Genomic DNA, 19,699 nt, shown 5'->3' with positions numbered 1-19,699 from the left:
CCCGGCCCCTTGTCGAAGAGTGAGTGTGAGAGTCTGAGTTGACGAACTCTCAAACAGGGGTAGTCCCCCCCCCCAATCACAACTGCGCAAACGCCACAATTTGCTCAAAACTTCTCAGTGACATTCCCAAACGGCCTCATGATTGGTCACAGCCCCAGTCACGCAGCCAGCAAGTCCCTGCGCGCATCGCGGGGCTAGTCTATCTAAGGTTAACTACATCCCTTCCTCTCACGGTCTAACCGTCTAAGCATCAAGCCACCCGTCCCCGCGCGCCGCCGTCGCCGCCTATGAGATATCCCACGTTGGCATCGCGACGACATTTCATTGTGACTATAGAGCCTGGGAAGATGGGAGAGACAAGAGGAGACTGCGAAAGCACTCAAAAGACATTACCAGAGCCTCATCAGTGATCCCCACTGAACATGAAAGCCAAGAGTCGTCCCGAGAGTCCCGGCGCGGAGAATCCACTTAGAGAGAGACCTTTGGTTCTTTCATGCATACAGAGAGGGGAAGATATGCAACCATCCAACGTGGTAAAAGTGAAGCTTGGAGCTAATTAGTTCGGCAACAGCATTCAGAGTGAGCAAGTTTTATCTCTGCTTCCTAGCTCTTCCTCCCGCCACCGGGCCCCATGCCCCCAGTAAGTCACCTTCCTCCCCAGTGTTTCTGGCCAGAGGGCGTAACTCAATTCCACCTCGCCATGTGCCGACTGCCGGATCTAGGCATCCTAGTCCATTGATGATTGAATCCGAGGTTCTCGTTCACCCATTCAGGTTCTCACAAACCCTCTTTTCCCACCTGTGTAGCTTACCTTCAAGGCACAGAACTGAGGCTCACTCTCACTCGTTCTCGTGTAACGGCGAGAGAGATTCGGCAAGACCTTCCATCTCTCTCCACTCCATGGATGCCATGTATCTCATCCAAATGCTTAGTTCTTCCTTTCTACCCGCTCGTGAGATATCCGCACCACCCTTGCCAAACAAAACCGCGAGCTCCTCAGGAGCTTTGCTGTTACCCAATCTAAGCTCCTTCGAGACAAACGGCGCAACCAGGCTAGCCCTACAGGACAGTGAGAGAGTAACGAAACCCCATTGCTCGGGTCATTCTCCTCCCGCCCATTGACCAATACCCATCCCATGCAACGCCGGTCTCGTTCATAAACAGCCCGTGTTCCCCTCCGTCTGCATCACACCTAACATATCACCATCTTATCAAACACAATTCCTAATACCTGTCCTCTCTCCGCGCTGTGCGCCTCGATACCCAAAGTCCTCACACATCAAACTACACACATCTACACCAAACTCTCAACATCACCAACCTCACTCACCTCAACCTCGCGACTCAAAACCAACCGCAAAAATGACCCGCCTCCTAACCCCCCTCCTCCTCCTCGCCTCAACAGCAACAGCCCACTTCTCCATGACCCTCCCCAAACCCCTCGGCGACTCAGACGACAACGAGGCCACCGCCCCCTGCGGCGGCTACACCGCCTCCTCGTCCTCCGCCGCGACAGACTTCTACGTCGAGGGCGACGCCATTGGCATGGAAAACGGTCACCCGCAGACAAACTGGCTCTTCCGCGCCACGCTCGACCAGACCGCCGCCTCCGGCTGGACGCAGCTGTTCCCGATCGTCATGCAGACCGGCCTCGGCAACTTTTGCGAGCCCAAGATTGCCGCGCCGGGGAACTGGACGGGAAAGAGGGGTGTTGTTAGCGTTGTTGCGCATTCGCCTGATGGGCTTTTGTATACTGTGAGTTCTTCTCGTCTCTTTACATTCTCTTACAACCACAATCTCTCTTCACGGGATTCTTCCTCCTCAAAACCGTCTACCAAAGAACAACCCTCACTAACACATCCGCAGTGCGCCGCAGTAAACTTCGTCTCCGGCACAGCCCCAACCCGCTCAGACTGCAAAAACGCAACAGTCACCGTCGACTTCACCTCAGACTCCACCCTCACGGCCCTCCTGAGCGCCAGCGGCTCCTCAAGCTCCGGAACGCCATCCTCCGGCTCCTCCGGAACCTTGACCCCCTCCGCCTCCGCCTCGAGCACCGCAAACGCTGCGCCCAGTGTTCTGGTCGGCACCGTCTTCTCCACCGGCGCCGTGGCTGGTCTTTTGGTCTCGTTTACTGCTGCTGTTGGCGGGGCTGCCTTGTTCTTCTAGAGTCTCTGTGAAAAGAAAGCGTTGGTGAAAGCGGATGATGATGATTGGAAGGATGCGTATAGTAGTTGCGACTTTCTACATAAATGACCATGGCCACCTAGAAGACATCTCGGCGGCCTGAGGTCTGGCTGCGGCCAATATAAAACAAGCATTGTATCCGAAGCGTGCAGAATCGAGGGCAAGTAGACTGCTGACAAAGGCCCCTAAAGCTTGATCCCCAAATCGATGACTTAATAGTACAGGTGAAATGCCCAGACCGCAAAGTGACGATACGCTGCATTTGAGAGTTACACCAAGCCCGCAAACAACTCACTGCTTACGCGACTATCTACTCAGCATGAGCCATTATGAGTGGATAAGAATAAAGACCGTTGTATGTAAGAGGCGTTCGGCCTGTTTGATATATAAACTACACGAAGCGAATCCGATCGCGAGTAAACATCCCTCCGTCTATGGGTAATCATGACATAGTAACCAGAGTAATTCTTGCATCAGGAAATTTAGGCTCGTCCCCGAACCCGCCACGGCCCCCGCGCGCCGGCAGCACCCGCAGCACCGACACCAAAGTTGTGAAGCCTCTCCCCGATAAGGTAGGCCTCATCTCTTATACGCGCCTTCCAGTTGTTGAAGACGCCAACAATACTCCAGAATGCCATGGCTGCCAGTGCGATGAACGCAGCCGCCGGATAAGAAAGACGATAAATCATCTTGAGTTCATGGGGTGCAGGTACAGGTACGCCGAGCATGCCTTGTGACTCTAACCAGCCTACGACATACGGAGGTCCGAATATGGCCAAACAGCCGATGAGCAGACCAGGAACAACAAAAGCCCTCGTAAGCACGAGAACGTCAGGCTGGAGCCATCCGCGACGAAGGACCGCGCGAACGGCTTGCGCCAAGCGTGTGCCCTCATACAGGCTGGTGATGGTCCGCGCTCCGAGCTTGACGTAGAGCAATCCCAGAGTCCAGGATTGTATGACTCTCGCTGTGTGCTGGTTCGACACCACAACACCGTCTTTGAACTGACCACCATTGTTGGTCCCGATGACGTAAGGTGTCGGAGGATACATGTAAGTGTGAAGAGGGATGAGGCAGTACAATTCCATAAGTGCCGTAAGGATGAGAGGGAAAACGACCAAAAGGATCGTATATGCGTAAGCAAGCCTGGCAGTATGGATGCCCATGAGCGCAACCCGCATGGGAGCATCGCTCTGCCACACAGACTGTAGATTCGAAGATGCCCACGTCTTCATTTTGTTGAAGATGGACCGGGCATGGAAGAGGAAATACGCCGTGGAGCCCAAAATGTAGATGCCGATGCTGAAAGCATAAATGTCATTGGTACGAATGTGGGCTGGGATGAGAACCTTGAACATCTTGCGGCCGAATACGAGAGGTATAATAGTGAAGCTGACGCCCGTGACTGCGGCAAAGATCCAGATGAACATGATGAACAAAAAGACCCTAGCACGGAAGTGCGGTGGAATGTACACCAGCTGATATTGGTCCGTAGAGTAAAGGTCGGCATCGGGCGTGTCATCTTTGCCATCTAGTCGGGAGTTGCTTTCAGAAACAGGCATGAACACGCGTCGTCCCTTAGGAATCTTGACCTGGTCCGAAGCAGGAGTCCGAACGAATTGGCCCTCTTCAATCAGCTGCCCAGTTTTAACAAGGCTTGCTTTCTTGATGGTGAGGATGACCATCTGGTCGGATGCAATGGTCGATGTTGGCTTCGCCGTGCCACCTTCAAATGTATCCTCCCACGTCTTGGGCACCACCTTATTTTCTTTGTTCACCTCGAGGAGGGCACGCCTCCACCAAGGGAGAGACAGCTGATCCGACCCAGGACGCAGCGCCAGGATGCCCTCTTCGTCGATGCGGCGTTCACCAAACAAAAACCAAGTCAATCGGAGGCCTCTGGCGCACTTGCGGAACCACCAGGTGTACATGGCATGCAAGCCATCACTAGGCTTGAAGAACTTGACTGCCAGAGGCATAGCAAAGTTGTAAAATAACAGGTCGACGGGGAACTCCAAGACAGGCTCATTGGAGGAGTAGTGAATCGGCAGGACGCTCGGGAGAGACAGAGCTAGACCCCATACCACACCTCCGAGACAAACGATGACGAGTGCGCCGTACACAAACGCAGAGAATAGAATCTTTCGCAACTGTGTTACTACGTTGCGTTCCAGTACGTCGCGAACGGGGTGGAACTCGGGATCGTCTGGGTCGCGGATGAAATCTGTACTGATTAGTTGAGGTGACTAGTAACAAAAAACAGCATAAACTTACAGAGAACACCTTTCCGCATGATCTTTCGGCACATGGAAACAAACAGGGCAAAGTGGAACATGTACCCCGTTCCCACGAACCAATGTACAAAGATGGAGGTGAGCGGAAAATTGACGGTAAAGGCGACTCGCGATTTCAAAGTGGTTGCTTCGAAGAGTGGTAATAGGGCCACGTCCAAGAGGAGGCCGCAATACAGCGGAAAAATGAGCATCTCAATGCTGATGATGAGAATGACCTTCATGACGCCACTAGCCTGGTTGAGTAAGTCGATCAATGAAGCTTCCCAATCTTGGCCCGTCTGTCCTGTCGAGAATGGCGAACCACGCTTTAGGTAGAGCGCGCTGATTGCTGAAAAGGTGAAGTAGCCGCAGAGAATGGCCCAGAATCGATCAGTGCCTGACCAGTACGACAGTGCGGGATTGACGGCCGTCGAGGGCTCCGGCACACTGAAGCTGATCACCCATGATCCGGGGTTGAGGATGCCAATGGGGACATCGCGGACGGCATTCCATGCGTACATGGTCGCATTCGCAGAGAGTGAGGCTGCATACTTGGTGTTGGCTATGAGATCGCGGTCGAAGATGGCGCCAAGTACGTCTCCCACGGCAGCAAAAGAACCAGAGAGAAGGGACTTGAAGCTGAGTAGTGCCTCATGACTGATGGCGGAGAAGTTTTGCATCTCGGTGGTTGAAATGATGGGTAACTCGCTGGTCAGGCTCTCGAGGACCCTGGTTGAAGCACTCGTGAAAATGTCGAACGTCTTCTTCATGAGCAAGCCAACGCCATTCTTGGCTGGGAAGCCCATCATGCGCCCTGTTGTGTAGATGAAGCACAAGGTCAGACTGGTCAGACCGCTCATGACGCCAACAGCAACATCTTGAATGAACTTTGTCGCGCTAAAGAGCATTCTCACAAGGCGCATCGGGTTCATGGCAGCCCAGACACTGACGCGTCCCAGGTTGTAAGGAATGAAAACACAGACGAAGATGGTGACAGAGACAAGCACGACGCAGAAGATGGCATTTTGGAAGAGGCCAGCGATGGGTCCACGCATGCCGATCAATTCCATGATGCCCTCGAAATCTTCGGCGTCGTCAATCGCTTCGGGGTCAAGCCCGGCGGCGACAGCAGCTTCTACGACCTCGCGGTCTTGCTCGACGGCGTCTTGCTCGTCATCATCCAGGTCGTCGTCAAAGTCATCATCGTCGCTGTCATGATCATGATCATGTTCATGAGCGGCATCGTCGTCTCGGCCACCAATATCCAGCTCTCGAACCTCGATGTCGCCCCACATGAAATCGGCCACACGGTCCATGACTCCCCGCTGAAGAGGCGGCCGCTGGGCTGGCCGACCGTCTTCAGTATCTTGAGGCAAGCCGTTGATGTCCTCAAGGGGCTCTTCGGGCACGCCAACGAATTGCGCCGGGACGACGTCATCTGGCAGTTGCATCTCTGGCTCATTGAGTCCAAAAAGCCCGTCTTCGTGAATCGGTTCAACTGTCTCAAAATCGTGATCCGCATCGGAGCCGAAATCTGGGGTATTGCTGCGCGGTGGTGTGAAACGGGCTGGGGGAAGACCGAATTCTTGTCCTTGCGGATCAAAGCCAAATGATTGCATTGGTTCCTGAGCCTGGGGTTCGGCCAGCTGCGGTGCAGTATTCAAGCCGGAAAATGACCAACTGTTGTTCGCAAGTGGATTGATGTTATTGTTCATCTGAGGGCCGTCGGAAACGGAGCGAGGCCGAAGAGGACTCTGGAATGGAGTCGATCTCGAGGTGCTTGCGCCCTCCTCTCCCAAACCAGACTCGAAACCAAAATCTGTCGATGCTTCCTTCTCCTTACCCTTTCCTGTTCCGTTGGTACTACTCTCGCCAAGCGGTTGCGGCGGCCATGAGAACTGTGGTGTTGAGGGGGCGGGCAGTTGGACCGAAAATGGGGACGTGGCTTGCGAATCTCGAGAGGCGGAGGATCCTTCAAGTCCAGCTTGGCTCTTTTTCGACTGAGAAGCGCCCGATTCTCGGTTCTTTTCCATCATCGACTTGGTGATCCTTGCCCAATAGCCAAGTGGCTCATCCAACTTCTCCTCCTCAATGATTTTAAGAATTTTCTCAGGATCGCCATTGGCCTGTCGGTAGATACGAAGGTATTCATGAACAGTTGCCACCGGGGTCTGCGAGTCCTTGTTGGAGCCGCCTTCTGGTGGTGTATTGAAGTCGAATTCGGGTTCGGGTCCTCCTTGGATGCGGGACCCGAAACCGCCGTGTCTCCTTGCCGCCGGCAAACCTGCCGGTAGCAGAGGTGCTGCAAGCTCGGGCATCGGTTCCCGTTCATCCCAAGCCATGTGAGGTAAACCATCTTGACTAGTGCGTCGACCGGCGGTAAATGATTCATCGTCGTCATCCTCGCTGTCACTTGGCCCTCTCAAGTTTGCCGCGCCATAGTCGTCGAGCATGCCGGCACCATCGTGCGCGTGGGCGTGCGCGTGTTCCTGATCATGGCCGTGGAACTGTTGTTCATGTTGGTGTTGCGGTTCAGGCTGCGGTTGGGGTTGTGCGTTGTCGTTGGCGGCAAAGGCGGCTCGCATGTTGATTTCGGGTTGTTGCTGAACAACATAGTCGCGGACCAGGATGACGAGAATGAACGAGATGATGACCAATATCGTGATGATCTGACCTTCCAGCACGCCGATGATGGTGCGGTTTACAACTGGATACCGGGTCATGTTACGCAACCAGGACACGCCGCTCAACAAAGAAGGATGGCGGTCGAGAACGGGGTCACTCGTGCCGACGGGCACTGAGCTGGAGTTAGCAGACGCGGAGGAAGTGATGGACCCGAGCAGCATCCTCATTAGCGCTGCCGTCATGGAGTCGTTGGTGGTAATGTTGACGCCGTGAAATGATCTGCTGAAAGGCAATTCCTGGCCTTGAATAATATCCTTAAGCATTCCTCCCAAGTTAGCTGGTGTCGTGGTGGGTTCGAGCAAAGGCGAAGCTGGGCAGACGTTGGAATTGGCGACAGAGAATGCCACCGAGACGCCTCGGCTAACTGTTGCGTTTGAGCTGTTCCATAGAGCGCCGCTACCCAGACCCTCGTCGCTGACCCAGAACAGGAAGGCCCAAACTGAGCGCATGAGGTAGGGCAACCAGCAAAGCCAAACGCTAATGACCAGTGCGGCTCGCAGCCATACCAAAACGTTTCTGAAGAGGTATTTGGCCATGTGTCCGACAAAGACGTGGGCCGGGAGAGTCTTTGGCATTTTGGGCGAGTAAAGCTTGGTAAAGCGGAAGGGCGTTTTGCACAGCTCGCAGTGCTTCTTTTGGGAGTGTGAGAGCCACTCCATCAAGCAATCTTGGTGAACGTATTTGATACTGCCGCTGCATTTGCAGGGGTAGAAGAGCGGTTCTTCGGCGGTCGCCTCGCCTCTACAAATGCGGCATGTATCGGGGTCGAGCGCGCCGGCATCGTTCGCTTGGGATCGTGGTTTGGCAGCTTCGTGAGAGACTGAATCAGGTTTCGAAGCCGAGAAACGTCGGCGAGAGTGCGCGTACGCATCAGCGGCTGCCAGCGGTTCCATCGCGGGGTCGTCCATATTGATTCAGTCGTCGAGGTTGGCGGGGACTTGAGCCCTTTGCAGAAGCGTTTCGTTGTTTAGGAACGCATGGGTGCCTCCTAAGCAAGGCCGGCACGGTGGTGACGGGTCGACAGTAGATTCGGGGTGGAATAATCGACAGTGATGGCGACGGAATCGAGAGGTCCGGCGACAGGTCTTGGTCGAAGCTGCGTGTGCCTAGATAATTATCCGAGTGAACAGATTGCGGGGGAGCGCGGGCTGCTTTGCAATGCTCAAAGTGGCAGTAAACGGCTGCAGCTCCTGCTCTAGACGTCGGGAGATACTGGAGAGAAAAGGAGAAGCTGGGTGGGTATCATAAATCGTCAAGTCAAACAAGCCGCTCCAGGGTGTTGTGTAGTTGTAGACGCAGTTTCGAGATGGAGAAATCGATCGAAGTCCCCTTGCGCTAAAACGGGATGGTTGAGGTACCGAACATTGAAAGTAAGTGCGAGGCCCTGCTCTTTCCAGGTCCAGTTGTTCTGGCCGGGCACCTCAGGCTGGCTCCTGCTCTTGAGCGGGTCGAATCCGCAGCGTCCATTCACTGGTCCGAGCAGGGGTCCGGCCGCCGTGAACCCGAGTTCAGGGTCCGGAGCTTTGTTTCACCTTTTCCGATAATAAGTGGAACCAGTCCACTGGGTACGTACAGCCTCCAGGTAGCTGAGCTAATCCTCCGAAGGTCCATCGGCACGTGATGGCAAATGGTTCTGGAAGAGAAAGCTTCAGCCAACCAGCGCAGCAACAATGGCGCCGCTGCGTCATTATGTCATTGTGCCTTTCAACCTGTTGCTGCACCTCAACATTTTCATGATTTTTCCCACACAGACGCCCTTTCTTGTGTACTCTTAAACCCATTTTTGCTGAGGCGTGTTTGCAAAGCCATCTGATATTAGTCTTGATCGAAAGCCACTGTTGTTCCATGCCGCCTGCTGGGCTAGGCTCTTGGGACCTGTATATACGTGCCATATATCAACCTTCTTGCTCAGTCACATATACCAGGCGCCATGCATCGCTTCTGCAACCTACCCGGATCGTCGATGACAGGTTCTCAGCCAAGGGCACTCAACATCATCAGCATCATCATCACATGGATTGCACCAGATGCCGGCCACTCGGTCGCGCCTCCCGAGCTCCAACATTCCAAGCTGGTGAGCCACACTTGCGTGCCTGGTAATGCAGTGCTGCGTCACTCCAACGCTGTTTGGTCCACTTGATTGGACCCCTCATCCGTCCTGGCTGGAATCGCTGGATTGTTTCGGGGGGTTGTGGCTCATGGCACCCCGTCTCTACCAATCATCCACACTTGTCCGTGCCTCCGACAGCAGGGTTGGTCAATCCGGTGTCTTGCTTGTTGATGTGCTTGGTGCGGAGAGATTATGAGGAGACAGTCAGACATGGGACGGATGGTGTGGATGGCGACAGGCATGGTGGCATGGCCATGGCATGGAAGCGAGGATTCAACGGGAGACAGCAAGAAGCCGAAGACCAGGGCGTGGAAAGGTGAGAAAGGTACCCGTACTCTGCTCTGGGAGGTGAGCGTGATACCTCAACCTTGCTTTCCCGCCTGCCTGCGTGTTTCTTGTTAGCTCGCATCCAATGTGTGTAGTGTTGGTGTGGTTGGTTGGTGGCTGGCATTGGACGATAGCGACAGCTTGGAGCCGATGACGTTGGTGAGACATTCCACAGCGCGCGTGCTGCTCTGCAAGCTCCCCAGAGTTGGAGGCTTGGAGCAGGCTTGGAGCAGGCTAGGGACGCCGCTACAGCGATCTAGCGTGCTAGCATAGCTGAACGTCTCGGTTACCTCACCGGTCTATTATGTCAGCAACTGAGCAGCAAGTACTCTTTTGTGTGCAATATCGCCCAAGATACACCAAAAGATACATCCCGGTCTGGCCCGTGCTCTGCCCCCCCCCCCTAGGCCACAAAAAACTTGGACTGAAGGAGCAGGAAGCTGCCAGCCTTGGACGGCCTCTTCTCCTGCCTCCTGTCTCCTGCCTGTGCCTCACCTTCCTTTACGCAGGCAAGCGAACGGTAACGAACGCAAAGGGAAGCAGCAGCACAACAACAAGAAACACCACACCTTTTCTGCATCACGGCTACCTTACGTTACCTCACTTTTCCCCCTTCCCCTCGTCTTCTTAGACTACTTACGTTGTCCATCATTCTCCCCCATACACCTCTAGGCATTCACTGCCACCTATCTCGTGTCTCCATCATCTTCCACCAAACACAGCACCAACGTATTCACCGAAAAGACCCCTTCGGACGCCCTGAAGCAAAACTATCGCCATTCTGAAGGTAGATCATCAACTCCTAGCTCCACTATCCAACCCCCAAAGTGGCTCCCCCTCTTCGGCCCTCCCCTGCAGCTTCATCGTTCCGAAGGCACTCGTTTGGCAGTTTGCTGCGTATTAGCTACGCAACCCACCTACGTTCCTTCACGCAGCTCTAGCCTCTCTGTTGCCCAGCCCGGTCCAGGCCGCCTGAAGCAGCCCATGTCCGCCTACGACTGGGAACTGCGAATCTGAAAATCATCAGAGCTTCTACGCAACCCTCCCGCTGATTTCTTTTTTCCCACCCTTCTCTCACTCTTAACCTCGTTTCTACCTTTCTTCCTCAATATCCTCTGCGATACCTCCCTTTTACATCGCCCAGCTAACCACTGTCTGCTACCCATTAGTTCAGCGCAGTCTCGAGTCCTCCGCTGCATCATCCTCGGCGCACGCACGCACGCACGAACCCAGTTTTCCCGACTAACGGGACCCTGCGATAAGGAAAACACCAAATCACGTCACTTACGCAGGCTGCCTGGTCTTCCCAGACCACACAACCTCCGCCATGGAGGCTTCCAGTGGCTATGCCAGTAACGGCTATCCGAAAGCTCCGAATGGAAAGATGAACGGCAAGATGAACGGCCAGGCCGTGACAATCAAGAGGAGGACAACGCCTACAAGAGGGCCCTCATTTTTCCGCCGTTCCTTCAACATCTTGGCGAGGTATGTTCCCGGTTCTCGGCCGTCACCATCATCACGGCCCTGTGCGTATTGTGAAGCGTATTCGGACTGACACTCAATTCTTAGAATCCTGACGTGGTACTCCCTTATCTCGATCCTCTTCCGCTGTCCCGCAAACCTCGAGGCTTGCGACGAGTCTTCCCCAAAGATTTGCAAGCCATACTTCCAGCTCAAGCAGGCCGTATTACCTCATGTCGAGCCCTACTATGAAACTTATGCCGCTCCCTATATTGAGAAGGCTGCTCCCTACTACGACCTAGCCAACGAGAGGGTATTCCTCCCTACCAAGGCTTATGCCACTAAGTACGGCGCCCCCCGTCTCCAGCAAGCCCAGTCTTACGGCCAGGCACAATGGGAGAAGAATATCCAGCCGCAGTTGTCCGTCTACCAAAAGTTGGCTCAAGACAAATATGACCAGACCGTGGCACCTCACGTGGCCAAGGCCTACACTACCGTTGGTCCGTACTACGACATTGCGCGTACAAGTGCTCTCCAGACCTACCACGATGTTCTCTTCCCCTCGTACCAATTCGTACAGCCTTACGCCGCCCAGGGCTACGCCGTCGCTTCGCAGTTCACCACCGAGACGGCTGTCCCTTCTGCCTACTGGGCATGGAACAAGACCTACAGCTTCCTCGATGCCACTGTTTGGCCTCAGTTCCGGGTTTTGTACATTGAGAATGTCGAGCCTCAGCTAGCTAGGATTGGACAGCGTCTCGGCCGCTACAAGAACAAGACCAAGGGGTCGCTCGAAAATGTCTCCGAGAGGTAAGAAGGAAATGACACATGCTTCTACTACTGCTTGAAGAGCACCCACTTACTAGTTATGTGTACAGTGGTTCCGCCAAGGCTTCTTCCTTCACAAAGCCCGCGGCTTCAACCGCCTCGTCTCTCTCCTCGTCCGCTTCCTCAGTGATTTCATCGGCTACCGAGAAGGCATCCACGGCCATTGAGAGCGCCCATATTCCCGACGCATCCGAGGTGGCCCAACACGACCACTCTGAGCAGGTCCACGCGCCCCCACCTGGCGAGAATGAGTCCGACATCCGCAAGATCGCCAGGGAGACTGTCATCGAAGACCTGAGCAGCTGGCAGGCCAAGTTCGCCAAGGCAGCTGACGAGGGTGCTTCTGAAATCGAAGATCGCGTCGAGGAGATCTCCCAGCGCGTCATCAAGGAGAGAGCTCATGGGCAGGGCAGAACCCTTGTCTCCGAGCTTCAGGATGCTGCCAAGTCTGAGGTTGATGCTCTGCAAAAGCAAATCATTAAGCTCGTCCAGAAGTCCGTTGATGCCCCAGAATCCGCCCAGGATGAGCTGCTCGCTAGCGTCCGCAAGGCTGGTCTCAACGTCAAGGAGAAGGCTCGAAAGATTCGTGCTTGGAAGGCCGAGTACGAGGCTGAAATCGAGAGCTCCGTCTCTGAGGCCGCCGATACCCACTTCAAGATCCTCGAGAGTATTCGCGACCTTGCCCTTCAGCGTATTGGAATGAAGTGGGCATGGATGGACGGCATCACCTACAAGGATTGGGCCAAGTACCACGAGCTGAAGGACCGCTTCGCCGAGTGGATGAGCGATTTGAAGAAGCTCATAATCACTCATCCCGGCTTGGAGGCAGCCCGCGAGGCTTCTAACGAAGTCGAGGATTCCGGTATGGCTGTCGCTCAATCTGCAGCCCAGGAACTCGCGAGGCTCAAGCAGGTCGGTCTCTGGAAGCTTGCTGCAAAGGACTCCTCCGACAACTTTGACAGTGAGACGGTGCGCCTTGCCGCCGAGGAAGCCGATCGTGTGCGTGAAGCTGAGGTCGCTGCTGCTGAGGCCGCTAAGGTTGCCGAGGCCTCCGCTTCTGAGGCTGCCGCCACCGCTTCCGAGGCGACTTCTACCCCCGAGGAAGATCCTCTGGAGTCAGCCGCCAGCGTGATCGAAGATGAGTCTCCCGCTTCCGACCTCAACTCAGCTGGGGCCGCAAGCTCTATCAGCAGTGTCGCCGGCGAAGTCAAGGAAAGTGTGAGCAGTGCCATTCCCGCTGTTTCTTCCGCAGTGTCCGAGTCCGTCAGCAGCGCCGCTAGCCAAGTCTCCAGCGCTGTGTCCGGCAGCTCTTCCAGCGTTGCCTCGGAGCAACCCGACCTAGCGTCCACCATCATCCCGGGTCAGGACCAGACCTACGTTATTGACACCGATGGAACGTCGCCTGCAGGCGATGAGGAGAATGCCGTGCCTGGAGAGAAGTTGGAGGAGGAGATCATCTCCGAGTCCGTCGAGGATAAGCCCGTTGCTGCAGCCACCGAGTCTGTGAAACCGGCTTTCCTAGGAGCTGCCGCCCAATCCGTGCCCAGCCGGGTTCCCATCTTGGATGACGACGAAGACGAGGAGAGCATTTCTTCCAGAGCCCAAGAGGCCTACTCCGCCGCTGTCTCCAAGGCATCTGAGCAATACTCGTCTGCTAGCGCCGCCATCTCCATCAAGATCTACGGCACCCCTCAGCCCACGGCTGAGAAGCTGGTGGCGTCTGCCTCTGGTATTTATGCAGCTGCCATCGCGTCAGCGAGTGCCAAGTATGACGAAGCTGTCAAGGCCGCCTCGAATGCCCTCTACGGCACCGTGGCTCCCAAGCCTACTCCCTCGTACGACTGGTCCAGCGTCAAGGCTATCGCCATGCAGCGTTTGAACGAGGGCCGTTTGGCGGCTGAGCAGCAGTACGAGAGCGCCAAGATTAAGCTTGGCCTCGCCACCGCCACTCCCACTTCCACCGTCGACAAGCTTCTCGAGCAGGCCAAGTACAACTACTACGCCGGCCTCGGTGTGGCTCACGCACGTTACTCCGAATTCCTGGCCGCCGCTTCGGCTGCCATGAGCTCCGCGACTGCTACATCCACCCCGACTAACATTGCCGGCACCGCATCTTCGGCTGCATCCTCAGCTGCGTCAGTCGCCACCCGCTCAGCTGATGCGGTTGCCTCCGGAGCGCAAAAGGAAGCCATGGCTGTCGCTTCTGCGGTCAGTGATGGGTTCTCCGCGGCTGCTTCGATTGTCAGCGATTCTGTTTCCGCAGGCGTCCAGGAGGTTGTCGATGCCGCGCAGGCCATCGAGAAGGGTGTTTCTGACACCTGGGAGGCTGTTGTCAGCCGCGCCAGCGTTCAGATCTACGGCAAGCCTACCCCCACCGCATGGTACGACAGCGCCTACAGTGGTGCCGGACAGTACGCCTCGCAGGCTACTGCTGCCGTTGTTGAGAGCCTCGCTGCTGCTCAGGTCCAGGCCGCCAAGCAGTACGAGGACATGAGCAAGCTCGTCTCTGAGCTCCTTGTGGGTAAGGAGCCTACTGTCTCCGAGAGCGTTCTGGCTCGCTTGCAGGCGGCCTACTCCACGGGCATTGCCTCCGCTGCCAGCATTGCTAGTGCTGCTTCCGCAACTGTGTCTTCTGCTGCCTCGGCTGTGACGGATGCCGTCAAGGAGACCGTTCAGCACGTCCGCGATGAGTTGTAAACAGCTCATAGCACATCCAACATCCCCCTGAAATACCATGAAAACATACGATTGCATGAGTAATAGCACACGAAATGATCTCAAAACCCCGTCTGAAAAGGCGAATACTTCCATCACGCTCTTTTACGTACCAGATACCCTCGCGCCTCGAGTATCGTGGCCGACTAGTCTCGAAATTTTCTTTTCTGTCCTGCTCTCATCTGGCTACTTTGTAGCGCCGGTCCCGAAGCCATCGAAATTGTTGTACGTGGCTACGTCTTTCCATGAAGAAAGACGCTGAGTATCTGATTCCTATTTCACGCGTTGGAGGTGGAGGACGGAAGGAGGAACTAAGGTGAAGACGAGGCTGGCTTGTGGTACAATGTGGCAGGGCACGGAGCTGGCGTTTTGACAGTGGGAAACTGGGATCGCGGTTCTTTGAGGATACAATGACCGGCTGGCCCAATACTATTTCACCTTTACGTTTATGTATGCTCACGTGTTTTGTCTGTCTGTATAATTACAGTTTGTGCACAGAAAAGGTTTGACTCGAATGCGGGGCATTGCCTGTGAAATGATTGATGGCACGATGAAACTCTGGGCAATGATACGAACAGCGTGAGTGCATGATTACTTTAGATATCTATGTTTGCCGACGTTGGATATGTATCAAGACACCTCGATCCAGCAAAGTAGAACAGGATTAATTTCAGTTTGTAACATTACTCGTTGAGAAAGGGGCTTGAATGCGTGATAAAGGAAGGTCCAATATTTGCTCGTGTTGTAGTACCCAAGTCGTTTGTAAACCTTGGATACCGATGTGATGATGATGCGTATCTTCACTGCCTTAGGGCGGTAGGTGTTAATGGGGATTCACTTGGCCTGAGGTCTTGGGGCGGTGGAAATGGACGACTGGCTTTCAAGATTGCTTCGTTGAGGTACTCGTCTTTGCGATACGCTCCCATCCCTCGGTTCCGCCCCCCCCCCCCCCAAGTCTACAAGCCCCCTCTTTCCTCAAAGTGTGTTGGTGTTGGGTAAGTTATCGTGGATGGTGGCTACGGCTGCAGGTGAAGTCTAGGTATACCGTCACGACGATATGCATGGAGTGGCTTCGGTTGGGAAGATTCAGGGCTGTGGCGAGGGTCATGTCAGAGGAAGGGGGTCATTTTATAGTCTTTCAGTCGTTTCTAAATTGGAAGTCTTCACAAGATTATGTCAATACATAAATCGCCCGTCCCGCGCGCCGTCTTCATACTCTTTATGACAAGGCCAATTGCTCCATCTGTCACTCGAGATCGCATGTTGCTACAACGATATCGAGTATGGCTTTGAGAAAGTTATTCCGTTTCCATGAGTGGCGGAGGTGAGTCTCGTGTGTTTCTGTCGTGGAAACACTCCCATGCATCTATGACACCTGGGGGTTATTGAATACTCTCCTCGGAAGTTGGCTCTTTCGTAAGTCGCCCTAAAATTGGGCATGTTTCGAGCTTTTGATCGTCCTCTTGGTTTCTGTTCAGGGGTCTCAAGAGGCGGCCAGCCGTGGATCTTGGATGGCGCTGGCTTTTTCTCGCATGGAAGAGGGCAACAGCGAGCAAATCAAGATGCCTCATAGTGGCGAATCGAAACATCATACACGAGATTCGTTTCGAGTGTTAACTCCTTGCATTAATGGTACGACAGCCGTGATGGAGCTACATCCAATTTTATTCACGTCATTCGAAGCGACTTTCACAGGAGTGGCATCCAAATGCATCGTCCTGTCTCTCAGGGTCAAGGGTTTGTGATGCTTCTCACCACCATCACCTTGCCCCCACCGCCCGCCCATCAGGAATCGGCGTAGGTATTATCCGTTGAATTCTCAGCCTCGTCCAAGGCACCAATCTGCACAGTTAGAATGTTTTGGTACTCAGTTTCCTGAATGGAGAAGTTGATCAATGGTCCACAGAAAACACTTGGACTGCAATGTATCTGTCGAATGATTGACCATGCCCCTTTCAAGCAAATATCTTTGGCCTGCTTCTTAACAAGTTTGCACGGCATCTAGTAGGTAGCCTCTTACCACTGACATCCCTCCACCGCGAATCTCGATCAATGGATACTAGCCATTCTTCACTGCCTGGATCTTTGGCCTATCATATTTCACATAGCTCGAGCACCAACTTACGTTCTGGCCGCGGCCCAGACCTGCTTCCGGGTTTGAGTTGGAGAATCCCCTGGACAGCCAGCCAGCTTGGAGCGTATCAACGCTTGGCCTTTCCGCCGCGGAAGTGGTACAGAACCCGTGAGGGGGTGGTCATTGGAACATATGCGTGACCTACAGCAAATTCGTGACAGCTTACAAGCCGTGATGGAGTCCCTTGTTACTCAACACAAGGCAGCGAGATAGTGAGCGTTGTCGTGAGACGGGTCCTGTGTCTTGACACACACCGCCATGGCGAGAATCACGCTTCAGATGTTATAGAAATAATCAAATAAAGGACCAGTTTGACTTGGGATGGCTTTTGGGAGGTGGACGGGTATGATGGTTAGCCTCTTGGCTTGCAGAGTTATGCCTTCAAAGCTCAGGGTCATCATAGTTTGATTCAGAAAGTCTGAAGTTGACATTTTCTGGTCAAGAAGACCGAGAACTTTACGAGGATCACAAAAACGACGATACTGAATCACTTCCAAAACCAAACTTCCACCATCGTGACTTGATCTTGACCATCAATCGGAGTCAAGGCATTACATGTAGATATGGCGCGAGCCAGGTCCCCATGCTGACCTTGCAGAAGCGAATGAATGGGGCAAGCGGGGAGCCTCTGGATTCGTCCGTTCACATAGGGTGTATGGAGTTTGCAGTCATTTACGTGCAAGTTGCAGTCTCACATCCGACCGCCGAGCAGGCAGCAGAATTATTTCCAACACCTTTTTTCCTTCTTGCCCCGCGTTTGTGGTGCTTGAGAGTCGGACCGAGAGTATCGTGGACCCCGACGTGTCTCTCTTTCTGTGCCCTAGAACTTGGAGATGAGACAGCTTGAGAAGACAATGGAATCGTTCCACGGGAAGTTTCTTGATGTATGAGGATCTACCGTCGTCTTGAGAGGCTACCGACATGACGAGCAGGGCGAGCAGAAGATTGTGTCGTCAATGTGTTGATGGCTCCTGTCAGTCTCTGGGCTAACCCTGCTGCGGCAACCGCGAGGTGAGCTAGTGACGGATCTTTCCAGAGTACGAGTGTTCGTAGTCAGTACGACAGCCCCTCTCCAGGGAGTCTGAGGACTCGAAGAGGAGGGGGCCCCTTGACGAAAGTCTGTCATTCCAGCCGGGGATGAATGGGCAATTAAAGCTGCCGGGTGCCGCGATGTGGATATGAAAAGGCGATTACTGCAGTCTGCGGTAGTGGTGTCGGAGATAATGTGGATGCCTCTCACTCGACGAGGTTTTTAGTGTTTAGGCAGCCAGATAAAAAAAAAGAGGAGGACACCAACAACGATCCAGGGAGCGGAACCTAAGGACTGAAGGGCAGCGCCAAGTGCCGTGGTGAAATGGACTTCTGTACGGGAGCCGCTGCCTGTCAGGTTGAATGGTCTGTCTGTAAGGTATTGCGGATATTTGGAACGGATACTCAATATCCCATCTGGAAGTTGTCTTCCAATAATAGGAGGAACTTAAGCCCGTGACGAGGGAAGGGGACACGCCTCAATGTGCCTGGATGCCAAGAAAGTCAGTGACAGGTCCCCAGTCCAAACCTCCACGATCTGTTGGTACGTGTATTCTAGGCCTGGTCGTCTGGTCCATCGGGTACCCAAAGCAGGTAAGGTGAGTTTGGTGTCGAAGACTGAAGTGCCTTGATCCATGCATGACGGACACTGACTCCGTTCAGACGCCCAGCAATAGTCTGCGGTAATACCCATACTCTGTATGGGGTCCTCGTACACTAGAGCGAAAGAGAGAACGAGGATTGTGTGAGAGCACAGCAAAACTAGGCAAGGCAGCCGTCGATGGCGGCAGGGTTAGCACAGGTAGCGGTCCGCTGTCCGCTAGTCGCTCAGCTCTCTTCTACGCTGTTGGCCTGCTTGGTGATTCTTGGGATGCTAGCCAGGATGAGGAGACGCTAAAACGGTAAAACGAGCCTCAGCTTACTCATGCTTCAGTGTGGAGGATGCTGATGGCTGATGAGAAAGCAGCCAACGTCGGGCGTTAGTGGAGGGCTAAGTAGTCCGAGCCTTAGTTTGATGCGGTTCCCGAGGATGTGCGTGCTGATCAGACGTAGCGTATCCGTATCTTATGGACAAGTGGATTGCCATGTAAGAGATGCCCATTGGGAGGGGAAACGGGGGAGTCAATACGGAGTATCGTATATACCTGGGACAAACTGGGCAAAGACGTGCTGGACTCTGCGTTTTCCTCTTTCGCTATTCGAGAACGAGCATATGAGAACCTAATTCGAGGTGATCGCCCAACGTGTCTTGGTGAGGGAAAGTAGTGGGCCTAAGAATATGTGCTTCCTGAATGGTGCTCTCGTACTTTCGAGTGCCAAGATCCAGATGTATTGACTCTCCATGTTGATTCAGTTCTGTCAATGCAATCTGAGTGAATGTTCATGGGTGAGAGGACTGATAGGATGTTGATGGCATTGGAAAGGAAGGTTGAGGTACAAAAAATACGTACCTTACCTACTCTTGCCTCCCCCGGCAAGTTCAGCCCCGATTGCCCGGGAGGGGCCCACATCGCAGGCTCCAGGATTCTTCTGGCCAATTGATGTCTCCATATTTATGGGGCTGGCCGAAACGAGCGAGACAAGCGAGGCAAGCGAGTTCCAAAGGCGCTCCTCCTCCTTCAGGCAGCAGCATTTCCAGCCAGCCAGCAATCGGCAGGAGTGACACAGCAAGCAGCCCGCGCGCACCTTCCGTCGCAGCGCAGCGCATCGCAATCGAATGTCGCACATTTTCACACGACACAATTGGCGGGGGCCCCAATTCCTCATCTCATCAACATCCACCCGACGGCATCGCCATCACCAACATCAAGCCACAATCTGAACCACCGTCCAGCCAGCCAACCCAGTCCCGCCTCCCAGTATCCGCACCAGTATTCCATTCGCTGTCCCTCCCGAGCAGGCAGTGACAGGGCCCGTCCGAACGGTGTAGGTACGGAGAACGGAGTACGG

The 19,699-nt window shown here is 54.2% G+C and overlaps 3 protein-coding genes across 3 annotated transcripts; 2 read left to right on the top strand and 1 right to left on the bottom strand.

The window, feature by feature from the left end:
* Window positions 1-1,362: 1,362 nt before the first annotated feature.
* BDZ83DRAFT_554136 (uncharacterized protein) lies at window positions 1,363-1,968 on the top strand (the record flags this gene model as incomplete). Its single annotated transcript, XM_060503510.1, has 2 exons — window positions 1,363-1,755; window positions 1,867-1,968. Coding segments are annotated over 2 exons (495 nt in total), but the record flags the coding sequence as incomplete, so codon positions are not given.
* Window positions 1,969-2,669: 701 nt separating this feature from the next.
* BDZ83DRAFT_573245 (uncharacterized protein) lies at window positions 2,670-8,053 on the bottom strand (the record flags this gene model as incomplete). The annotated part of the gene is made up of 2 exons (XM_060504601.1): window positions 2,670-4,411; window positions 4,462-8,053. The coding sequence occupies 2 exons, from the start codon at window positions 8,051-8,053 to the stop codon at window positions 2,670-2,672; spliced, it is 5,334 nt and encodes a 1,777-aa protein (XP_060367106.1).
* A 2,856-nt stretch (window positions 8,054-10,909) lies between these two features.
* On the top strand, window positions 10,910-14,568 carry BDZ83DRAFT_573272 (uncharacterized protein; the record flags this gene model as incomplete). The annotated part of the gene is made up of 3 exons (XM_060504604.1): window positions 10,910-11,067; window positions 11,152-11,853; window positions 11,922-14,568. The coding sequence occupies 3 exons, from the start codon at window positions 10,910-10,912 to the stop codon at window positions 14,566-14,568; spliced, it is 3,507 nt and encodes a 1,168-aa protein (XP_060367105.1).
* Between the last annotated feature and the right edge of the window lie 5,131 nt (window positions 14,569-19,699).

The sequence above is a fragment of the Colletotrichum acutatum genome, assembly GCF_030867785.1.
Source record: "Colletotrichum acutatum strain CBS 112980 chromosome Unknown BDZ83scaffold_27, whole genome shotgun sequence".
Lineage (NCBI taxonomy): Eukaryota > Fungi > Ascomycota > Sordariomycetes > Glomerellales > Glomerellaceae > Colletotrichum > Colletotrichum acutatum.
Note: the sequence above shows the minus strand (reverse complement) of the source record. Positions and strands in the feature narration are given on the sequence as shown.